This window comes from Sceloporus occidentalis, unplaced genomic scaffold (genome assembly GCF_023333645.1).
Source record: "Sceloporus occidentalis isolate IW3139 unplaced genomic scaffold, rSceOcc1.0.p SCAF_1, whole genome shotgun sequence".
NCBI lineage: Eukaryota > Metazoa > Chordata > Lepidosauria > Squamata > Phrynosomatidae > Sceloporus > Sceloporus occidentalis.
Window position 1 is genome coordinate 27,313,228 of NW_028316981.1, and position 12,187 is coordinate 27,325,414.

Here is a 12,187-nt window from a genome sequence, read left to right on the forward strand (position 1 = left end):
ATTATATTTCTAATATTTTGTTCTATTTATTTTTCAAGTTTATAGAAAACATGTACATCAAAAAGAGTTAGAAGCATTTTTACCTGATATTCATTTTGGAACATACTGTTACAAGTTTTGGTGAGAAAAATGATTTCAGCTGACTAGTCACCAGTATCGTGGTGCTGAATGTCTCTATGGAAAGGAAAGGAAAACAAAATATCATTACATGAATTTTCACAGAAAGCTTAACTAAAAAGCAAGCCAGAGCTTGTTTCAAGTATTAGTCAGTACTAGTACTCTTCAATAATACCAAAAGCAGGCAAAGCATTTTCCTCATTGTGGCTGTGCCAATTAATAAATGAAATTCACTTGAATTCAATTCAATTGTCCCAGGCAAATCTTCAGTTTGAAACATCAATCGATCCTGATAGTGATTCAAGGAAATAATTAATTGAAGGCTCATTATACAATTAGCCCACCATATCCACAGATTCTTTATCCACAGATTCAACCATCCATGGCTTGAAAATGTTTCTCCCCTAAAATCCCCAAAAGCAAACCTTGAGTTCATTTTATATAAGGGACACTATTTTACTATGCCATTGTATATAATAGGATTTTGGTATCCACAGCGGGTCCCGGAACCAAACCTCAGCGGATACCAAAGAGTCACTGTACAAGATCCAGACTGCATACTTGAACTTAAACATTAATATCTGCATAAAAGTTAATTTCAAGGAACAACCAGAAAAATAAGATGATTGTGGAGAAAAGAAAATCAGTTTACAGAAACTGAAGTTGTTTAATGAGTGTCATGAGAATATGAGTGCGGTGTGTGTCTGTCTGGTTCCAGCCTCCATTCTATCTGTATACACCTTATCCTCCTTGGTCTGCTACCCCATCCATAAGGGAAAGAAGCACCTAATACACTCACTCCAACTCCCCCAATTATTTTCAAACTGGAGATGATACTAGTAGCATCATGAAAGGCTACACAAATTTCCATTGCAGTCCAATCCTCATGAACCTTGATGGAAATAAAAAGTACGGTACTTCATTGTTATGCTGGAAGCATCTTTTTTGCTTTACAAATAGTCCTGGAGTAAGGAGAAGACTGCTAACCTCTCCCATCTTCAAAGGAGTTTTTGCCACTGCTTGCTATTCTATTTTGATACTCAAGATACATTTCTCTCTCTCTTGGGAATAGTGTAGCAGGCAACAGAGGAAATCAGCCCTTTAAATATGTGCATGGTTCTCCAAAATGCATTGGTCTAAACTACAGATTCATTTAATAAGCACTAGTAAAGAATACTGTAAGCTTGTAGCACTAGAATACAGGCTGTTTATGAAAGGCTACAGCTCAGTCCTGATTCACAAAACTATGTTCATCACATAATAACTCTGTGATAACTGATAAGCTGCATGCATAAACGTATCATCATAAATCTAGTAAGGATCACCAGATATGCCCTTCAAAATCAATGCTTTTCAATGAAATCAGTTTAGATATCCAGCTATTATTTGGCAAAGGTACAGTTCTCACATTGAGAAATCAAGTAATGAATGGATAAACCCGCCTATAACGTAGCTTCTCTACTGTATTGTCAGTAACCTTTAAATAAGAGCTCCCCACTACTCTTTATTTGTACCAATCTTTTCCTTTAACATCCAACTATTTTCATGAGCAAATTTTTATAACTCTCAACTATGCCTCAGAACGTTCCAACAGGTTTCTTTTTAGCTGGTGAATTAAGAATGTTCACTTTTATATCTGGGAGATAAAAACCAGGCTTCCAAAAGCGAGATGTTTCAAAGCATCCACTATGTGATCATAATCTATAGTGCACATTTTATGTTCCTGATTAATAGTGTCTGTTACCAAAACTTTGAAGTACAGCCTACCACATTTGTTCCCAAAGTAGACACCAGGGTTTTTTTTAAGTTTAAGAAGCAAATATATTATCTAGCAATTATTTAAAATTTCTTAACTAACCTGACAGTATGAATTATGTTACTTCACAAGTTCAAACAGTAATGTAAAATTTCTTCGTTCTGCAAATGAAACTGTCTAGCAGTACCCTAAATTTAAAATAAGGCATCTTGTTCTCATTTAAGAAGAAAATCCAACATATCTCATAGTCAATATAGCAGCTTTTATGGGCATTTCTTTCTTTGGTGATCACAACTGCTCACATCACGTATATGCTGGGCATTTCAAAATGCTTTAATTCTTGGGCAGCCACGAAAGGCTGCAGACCAAAGAAGACAGGACAATTTGCACACGTAACTTCCTAAAAGTAACACAAGGGTTCTTGGTGGAAGGTAACTTGTTTTTTTAAGAATAGCTCCCATATTTTGTGTTGAGTAAATATTCCAAGTACTTACCTTTCCACATACCACCTTCAATCAGGAATAAAGTAATCTTAAAGCATGGGTTCCCAAACTTTTTGATTTGCAGAGCCCTTGTTTCTATGGCGGAGCCCCTAAGAGGACTACCCTATGTCCTACAAGTTAATGGTGTTTAGGAGTATATCTAAGAATATATTTGTATCCTTTAATTTCATTCAATTTTTTTCTTTCATTTTCCTGGAACGGCCAGAGAGCACCTGGGAAATGGATGTAGAGCCGTACGGGCTTCTCAGAGCACAGGTTGGGAACAGCTATCTTAAAGAGACATATCTTTGCTTGGTCATAATAAATTTAGGTCTAAAATGTGCTTGCATTGCTTGTGAATGCTGAACTGACACATACTCTAGTTGGTCTAACTTTAGTTTATTGTACGAAAGAAAGGCAAAGCAGCTTGCAGTAATGATACCGGACCTGTTACAACATTAAATCTATGCTTACAATACAGCATACTCATTGACAGCAAAACCCAGTGTGGTATTTGGCAAGTGTGGAGTTTAAGTTGGAGCCATAACAAATAATTAGAGCAAGTATTTGGGTAGTTGGTCAAAAAAAAAATAGCCCAAAACAGTTTTCCTTTATGGAAACCACAAATTCTTACGTACAGGACTAAAGAATCCCTTGTGGCTGGTACAGAGTTGTAGTGGGAACGACAGCTACAATGGCTTCTGTCTGTACAGAGAAAGGCTAATGAAAATATTCATGGAGAACTAACTTTTAATTTGCAGCTCAGCTCTAAGCTCTTCAGTCATATGCAGAGATGCATATTTCAAACGTTTTTCATGGTAAGGGGCACCACATATTTGCTTTCATTTAACGTTATCTCATCTTTCTGAATGAATTTTAAGCAACCTGGGAGCTCAGATTTCTCAGGGCTGATTCACAGAGGCTCACTGTAATCATCTGAGCAATTTTATCATCTTATCATCTTCCCAATTTGAACCACAGACATATCAAATAGATAATTACTGGGTTTGATCCCCCTTCCCCACTGCCATTACCTTCACCTTTTGTGTCATTTGTAAGTCACTCTGAGAGCATTTCTAAAGAGCAGGGTATAACTACAATAAATCATCATCATCACCACCATCTAAACCAGTGTGCTCCAAATGTTGCTCCATGGACCAGTGCTGGTCCCTGAGCCATTGGCTGCCATTCCTTTTTAAGTTTCCAGGAAAGAAAGAAACAATTGTGCCCAATGAGTACATGTGTAGTGATGGTTGGTGACATGCTGGAAAACAATAATGGCTGGTTCCCCAGATACCCTGAGAAGCACTGATTTAAATTATTTGTCAGTTCACAAAACACAACTATGCACACATCACAAACCTGCAATGAATATTTTTGGGGAAAGGAGATATTTTAAAATTTATTAACAGAGTGGCATCTTATTTTGTTGTTCTACAGTTCTCTGCAAAGACCCTAAGTTTTATTTTGCTCTGGTACTGAAACAAGAAAAAAAAAAGACATCAATATGGCCTGCAAAGCCTAATAAATTAACTTGACTTTTTAAGGAATGCATTATTTTATGACAGACTTAGTTTTAAACATTCAATAGGCAGAATTCACTAGCCAGAAAGAGACTATTACATTTCATGTATGGTAAACTGTTGTCTCATGTCTCATCTTCATATAAATCATCACTGTTTTGATGCTCCAAAGTTCTATCTGTCTACATCAGGTTGCAGAAAGTGTGGCCTGCAGCCCACATATGGCAAATGGATATGGCAAATGGATGTCATGTTTGCTACTCTTGAAGCTAATTCCAAACTACTGCCCCAATACATGGGGGAGGGATTGCCATTGTTTTTTAAATGATTTTTGCCTGAAAACTGTGTAGTCTGACCCCTTCCCCCACCAAACCCACCCAACAGATTCCTTATCAAAATGGCAAATGGAAGTGAAATATTATTTTTTATTATCATTTTGAGAGAGACTCAAAAGAAAAATGAAAGTATTTTGGAGTATGGGTGGTAGCCCAGAGGGGGTTATGGTGGAGGAAAATGGTCCATATACATTTCCCCCACCCCATCTACATCTAATTTGACTATACAATATAAATAAAAATGTGGCCATGACAACAATCGTGCTTATTATGAACCATCTGTACTGCACATAAACAAACACTACTCGTCTCAAAATACTATATTTGTGTTGTGTTGTCCCATTGCCCGAATCAGGACAACTCAGTCAAAGCACACGCATCCAACGTAAAACAGCTCAAATGAAACCCTTGGCGCCAACAGTTAAAGGAATTTATACATGATTTCAGAGGCACAAATGGTTTATGCCAAAAATTAGAAGTTAAAGGTAGTACCCTCGATTGAAGAATGGAAGCGAATTAGTACATGAACTGTTAATAATGGATAGATTGACAATGTATATCGCAGGGAAAACAAACCAAGAATTTGAGAAAAAAAATGGGAAATGGATCAAAAAATGTGGTATCAGAGCAGGTAGAATAAAATATATAATGTATGGTATTAAATTACAATAGTAGATTCATAGTTTGTTAAATGCGTTTATCTACTCATGATAGGAGACAACTATGAACTGTTAGATTAGAAGTATTACGTCAACATATATATAGTAACAATGTAAGATCTAATTCTTTAATATCTTTTTTCTTTTTCTATTCTATTTTATTTTATACCATTTCTTGCTAAACCAGATGTACCAAAACTTAATTTAAAAAAAAAAAGGGGGGGGGGTTTAAAAGAATCAAATAGAAATGAATATGAAAGACCTCTATTACTTTAACTGCCCTGGCTCAGTGCTAGGGAATCCTGGGAATTTTAGTTTATTGTGACACCAGAGCTCTCTGATAGAGAAGGTTAAATGTCTCACAAAACCAGTGTGTTTACATACTGTATATGCTCATGAATATGTCTAGAAATTTTAGCCAAAACAGTGACCCCAAAAATCTGGGTCAGTTTATCCAAGGGTCAAAGTACTGTATTTTAACTCTTATCAAAAAATGAGCCACCCCCTGGTAAAAGGCTAGAGCTTAATCCATCCTGGGAGCACCTAAAAGAGGCACTGACCATCCTCTCCTCTCCCATCCACCCAACCTTTAGGATGAGCACAAACAGTTATGCCTGCATGAGTTTTGTAATTTTCTAAGTTCTTTGGCACTGTTTTCCTTTGCTTCATCCTTTACATCCTTTGTTACATGCCCCCATGTTTTACCCTCGACTTATGCAAGTGTCATATCAAAATCCACAATTCTGGCCCCCAAAATTGTGCTCTGTTTATACACAATGTTGACTTATAGTCGAGTATACATCCAGGTGACCAGATGCCCCCCTTTCCCCTGTACATGTCCTACATTTCAACCTTCTGTCCTGGAGGAATTTCAAAATGTCCTCCATTTTGGCCATGATTAAGAAGCATGAATTTACTTACATTTCTGTGAGTGTTTTGAGTTTTTTTTTAAATCATGTCCTCCATTTTTCTTGAAAGACCTACATTTTTGGTGTCTTGTCCTCCTTTGCAGTTAGGACATCTGTTCACCCTCTATATATGGTAATGTAATATTATTATAGCACCAATTACAGTAGAAGAATTTCATTTAGTTATATACTAATACTATTTCATTTAGCAAAATGGGTTATTCTAAAACACCCATTATTTATGCTAAACTACCCATTATTTATTTATTTATAAATATTTATAAATTATTAACATTATTTATTAACTAAACATGATTTATTAACTAAAAATGACATAACTGTTACCAAATGAAAATCCTCTACTGACTGGTGTTTATCATAATATTAAAATATATAAATGTGCTTGAAAACCTGGACATTCAATATTTCTTTGACAACCCTTTGTGATTAATCTCTAGCTCCTCCTTCTTGCAATGAGTTTTAAACAGTCTAGATCGATTAACAAGATTAATTGATTAATATGTTAGCTTAACTCTCCACAGGGCTAAATAAATAAATAAATATGAAAGATAGGTAAAAAAAGGTGTGTAGAAAGTGAGCTCTTACAGAATTACTATTCTCATTGGCACAGAAATCTAGGAAAACAGGCATTAACAGTAAATAGCAGAGGAAATGCCCAATATGTGCAGTCAGGATAAAAGTAAGTGTCTTTTTTAAACACAAGGCTTGTGCTGAAAGTTATAAGGAATCCTTTGGGGCTATTTTATGGCTTGGTTTTTAGTGTTAGAAGCATTATGGAGGTGATAATCAAAAAGTTAACAGACAGATCAGTTTGACTATGAATCATAGCTTGGGGGGGGGGTCTAAATTCCAGAAAATAAAAATGTCTTTCAGTGGGACATGGCTTTAAACACTCTGTTCCGTTAATTTGTCATTAAAGGTAGTGCTTCAGTTCTGTATCCCCAGTTGGGCTGCTGTACTGTATAAAAGTACATGCTTTTAAGGCAATAAAATAATAAGAATTTCTGATCCTTGGCTGAAAAATGGGAGAATGGCTACTTTATAGCATCCTATAAAGATGTCATAAGCTGCCAATGTATTTGAAAAATATGCTAAAAAAAGGAGGCATTAACAATTCAAGGTGACACAGGTTTCATCAATGAAAAATTTCTCAGTTCTTTCTGGATCATAGGCCCCTTCCCCCGACTCTTCAGAAATGTTAACCATTTGAGTGGTCGGGAAACAATTTAATTAACATTTGCTTTCCTCAGTTAATTGATGGGGCAGTTTTAATTGGCAAGCCTGCAACTTTAAGGATGCATTTGCTCATTAAAAAAAACAACCTGTTGCTGAGAAAATATCTTCTGACTATATTTCAACAATATTTAGCGAGATATATTTAAATTGCAATTTACTTTCAATATGACACAAAAGGCATCCATATGGAGGCTATGGCAATACAGGCTGAGCCTCCCTTATCCAAAATGCTTGGGACCAGAAGTGTTTGGGATTTTGAATTTTTGGGGATTTTGGAATATTTGCATATACATATTGAGATATCTTGGAGTTGGGACTCGCATCTAAACTTGAATTTCATTTTATTTTGTATGCATGTTATGCACATGCCCTGAGGGTAGTTGTATAACTAATATTTTTAATAATTTTGTGTATAATATGAAGTTTGTGTGCATTAAACCATCAGAAAGGGAAGGCATCACTATCTCAGCAACCCATATAGACAGTTTGGGATTTTGAAATATTTCAGACTCTACTTGCATGAACCTTTACCTGGACTGAATTGTATAGTAAAAGGTACTTGATTGGTCTGCTAGAATTATTTAATCAACCAAAAGCCCCAATTTTAACACAATAAAATACAGAATTATTCTTCTAGGTACATGCTATTTTAATCTACACTGAGGAGACAAGATAGCTATGTTTAGAGCCTTATAAATACCCTCACTTAGTGTTAGAAGCATAAATACCCTCATTTAGTAGCACCATAATGCAAAGTACAAGCATAACATTAATGGACAAATTGTTATAGCACTTCTTCAGCAGCTTCCAATCCTCATGGAGGAAATAAAGCCATTTGTTAGTCTTCGCTATTAACTTCCTCCAAATACTTCAAACAAATGTAACAAGTAAGCCTATATATAAGAAGAAATGGACCATAATGGACTTCTGTGTGCATTAATATATGGAGGAAAAGGTACTGTTTTATTCACACATTAACAGTAATAATACAGGTACATGATAAGAACGGGCAAAACCTCAGGTAAGACTAAATGGAAATGCACTGTTGCCTTTTTCTTCTAATGGTAAATGCTTCTCAAGACAAAATAATGAAATATAACATGTTCCATGTGCTGTATAGATTCATGTAGAAATGTAGAAATTTTATTTAAAAAATAACCCCAAAATTGACCCTGGATTGACTTATCCAAGTGTCAATGTAAGTACTGTACTTTAACTTTTGTCAAAAAAAGGGAACCACCTCTTTCTCTCACTAGAGTGGCAAAGGACAAGAGTTTATTTAGTCCATCCTGGGAAGACCTAAAAGAAACACACACACCCTTTACTCTCTCCACCATGGGATCACCTTCTTTGAATGCCTGGGCAGGAAAATGACAGTGGTGGAAGCTCCTTGGTGCTTCACCTCAAAGGCCCACCAGTCAGGCTTTGAAGGATAAGAGTAAGATATCTGCATATGCTTGCCAGCTTTTCTGGGTTAAAATCAGGCAAAGTTATCATATTAAAGTTAAAGGCTATAAACACTCCTGATGTCGGTCCAAAACACACTCCAGCTTGAGACAGCTTTAACTGCCCAGGCTCAATGCAAGGGGATCCTGGAAGTTGTAGTTTGTTGTGGCACTACAGCCTCCTGACTAAAAAGGCTAAATGTCTCACAAAACAACAGTTCCCAGAATTCCCTAGAATTGAGCCAGGGCAGTTAAAGCGGTCTCAACCTGGATGATTTCTGCAGTGTGTTTTGGATCGTAGCCACCAGTTTCCTTACTTTGCCTTTTCCTCCTTTTTTGATAAGCGTGCATTTTCTTAGGCCTGCCTGCACATGGTTTCCTTCCTCACACATCACACAGCCACAATTAATTGTACTTCCCTCCTCACCCATCCAGCTTTTAGGGTGAACCCAAAAGTTATGCCTGCTGAAATTTTGAAAGTTCTTTGGCATCGTTTTATTTTCCTTTGTCCTTTACATCCTTTGTCCCATGTCCCTACATTTTACTCTTGGCTTATGCAAAGGTCATATCAAAATCTGTAATTTGGGCACCAAAACCTGCCCTCAATGTATACATGAGGTTGACTTATAGTTGAGTATATATGGTATGTAATGACTCTGCATGTCACAATGAATGAATGAGACACAGCCTAATTAAAAGCCACACCTCTGTCCCCTCCAGGTATAACTCTGTGAAGGATAACCAATACATAGCATAATATTGTTGCAGTATTAAGACTGGACTTCACAATTCAGTAACAGGAGAAAAATCCTATTTCCTGGAATATGTGGACCCTTAATATTCTATTCCTTGATAACAGTAAAATGTAACAATTGAAGAAATAGAAGGACTTTAGGCTCTAAAAATCTAGTACTGCTGTTTTAAACTAGTTTTCAACTGTTTCAGTTCCACTTTTATTCTGTGCATTCTTCCAACCCTGCCTATGCCAGGCGTTTATATCCAATAATGCAATGGCAACTTTATGTCACAGAGATAGTACAGTAGAAATGAAGATGACAACTTTACAGCACATCACCTGGCCACAATGCAGAACAAGACAATGCTCAATGCCTGAAAGTGACATTTTAATATCCCTGCCCCATTGTTTTTTACTGTTATGTAGCTGCACGAAGACACCAACTGAGAAGGGAGGGCAGAGGATCCCTCCACATCTGCAGTCATATTAAAGATTAAATAGGCTTGACATCTTAGATAGACCTATCTTAGGAGGATGTTTATTCAAATCAGAGGGGCTCTCCAGGGTTTAGGCTCAGAATATAAGGGTGGGAAGTCAGAAATCACTTCAGAAATTATATGGTTTTCCTGACAAGTTCCTTCAGAGGGGGTTTGCCTTTGCATTCCCCTGAGGCTGAGAGAGTGCGACTTGCCAAAGGTTACCCAATGGGTTTCATGGCCCAGTGAGGATTTGAACCCTGGCCTCCATAGTCCTAGTCCAACACTCAAACCACTACGCCACACTGGCTCTGATTTCCCTCCTTTACTACACAACAATTACAGGTGTGCAGGAGCCCACTCCAGTTTCCACTCTGGTAAGACAGCGTGGCATAGTGGTTTGAGTGCTGGTCTACTGCATCTCTGGAGGCCAGAGTGCAAGAAATTATTATAGGTCCAAAACACACTGCAGAAATAATCCAGTTAGAGACCGCCTGCCTTGGCCCAATGCTAGGGAATTCTGGGAACTGTAGTTTTGTAAGACATTACGCCTTCTCTGTCAGAAAGCTCTGGGGCCACAATAAACTACAATTCCCAGGATCTGCTAGCCCTGAGCCAGGGCAGTTAAAGCAGTCTCAAACTGGTTTATTTCTACAGTGTGTTTTGGACCTCAGTCTGTAAGGCACCATGACAGCCAGCATTGGACTCTGCCTCTAGAAGCCAGGGTTCGAATCCCAGCTCAGCCATAGAAACCCACTGGGTGACCTTGGGTGAGTCACTCACTCTCAGCCTCAGAGGATGGCCATGGCAAACCCTCCTTTGGAGAAACATGCCAAAAAACCTCTGGGATAGGTTCCCCCAAGGGTGCGCCATAAGTCGAGAACTGCTTGAAGGCACACAACAACAACAATATAAAGCTTTGAATTCAAATTAGAAGCGTAATAACCACAATAGCTAAAGGGAAATATCTATTTGTTATACTGCAGAGGTTGAAAAAGTTACTTTATTAGATGACAGCTCCCACAAGAAGAAGAAGAAGAAGAGGAGGGGAATCCTATCCCTGGAGAGAGATTTGAATGTTGGATTATGACTCTGGAGATCAGGGTTCAGTTCCCAACTCAGCCAAGGAACCCACTGGGTGACCTTGGCCAAGTCACACTCTCTCAGCCTCAGAGGGATGGCCAGGGCAGCAGGCCTTCCTCTGAAGAAACATGCCCAAGGAAACCCTAAATGGGAGGCACACAACAACAACAACAACAACAACAAGGGCAAGCTCCCTGCAATGAAGGGGGCTGCATCCTTTTTAGTGGTGCCAGTGATGGTGACCCTTACCTGGGCACTTGAGAGGGCAGAGGGAGGGAGGGAGGGAGGGAAGCAGGCCAGGGACCCTCCTATGGACCCCAAAGCCTCTCTGCTCCCACCAAGAGGGAGAAAGAGGAGGAGACTGGAGCAAGGGAAATGGCGGCCCTGGGGCAGCAGCAGCCACTCAGGGAGGCGAGGTCGTCGCCGTCGTCGTCGCTCTCCTCTTTCCCTCGCCTCAGAGATGTCTCCCAGCCTCTCAGCTAGGCCCACAGCGCAGGAAAAGAAGCGGGTGGCGATGGTTTTGTTAATGGCGCCTCAGAAACCTAAAGGACCGCCATAACTGTGTTTGGGTTTCCCTGGTTACTGAGTGGGCGGCCACTCCAGGCAGCAGCAGCGGCGGCGGGCCTCTAGGAGCTCCAGGTGCTTCTGCACTGCGCCCATAAGGCGGTTTGACACCGCTTTGACTGCCCTGGCTGCATGCAGCAGGGTCCTGGGATGTGTAGTTTGGTGGGTTTTTGACTGTTGGACTACTATGGCTCAGGGGATTCCCCACACTGACTGGGGGAACCTTAGGCAAAGTCACACTCTCTCAGCTTCAGAGGGAGGCAATGGCAGACTTCAACAACAACAATAAAAATAATGTTGTTTCATATTATTGTATCTGGTCTGTTAGGTTTGAGTGTTGGACTCTGACTCTGGGAAGCCAGGGTTCAAATCCTTGCTCATCCATGGAAAGCCACTAGGTGATTTTGGGCAAGTCACACTCTCTCAGCCTCAGGGGAAGCCAATGGCACATCTCAACAACAACAAAGCATTTGGACCCAATGCAATAAAGAACAAAAACAAAATACTATTCTAAAACATGGCCACATAGCCCGAAAAACCCACAAAGAAACTATGGATTCCGCCATTCCGGCCATGAAAGCCTTCGACTTCACATTTAAACTAATATTGTTTCTTATTATTGTATCTGGTTTGGTACAGCAGTTTGAGTGTTGGGCTATGACTCTGAGAAATTAGGGTTGTATTCCCAGCTCAGCCATGGAAATCTAGTGGGTGACCTTGGGCAAGTCACACTCTCTCGGCCTCAGAGGAAAGCAATGGCAAACCTCCTCTGAAGAAACCTTACCAAGAAAACCCACATGATAGGTTCGCCTATCAGAAACTTGAAGGCACACAACAACAACAACA

At 39.0% G+C, this 12,187-nt stretch overlaps 1 protein-coding gene across 2 annotated transcripts in view; it reads right to left on the minus strand.

The window, feature by feature from the left end:
- Window positions 1-11,370, minus strand: part of CFAP20DC (CFAP20 domain containing) — a 254,220-nt gene extending 242,850 nt beyond the window's left edge. For both annotated transcript variants that reach the window (XM_089518704.1, XM_089518714.1), the window contains exons 1-2: window positions 11,027-11,370; window positions 84-174 (exon numbers count right to left, since the gene is read on the minus strand). In XM_089518704.1, the coding sequence (XP_089374830.1) occupies window positions 84-104 (21 nt within the window). In that variant the 5' untranslated portion in view covers window positions 105-174; window positions 11,027-11,370. The remainder of the gene's footprint in view (window positions 1-83; window positions 175-11,026) is intronic.
- Window positions 11,371-12,187: the final 817 nt, after the last annotated feature.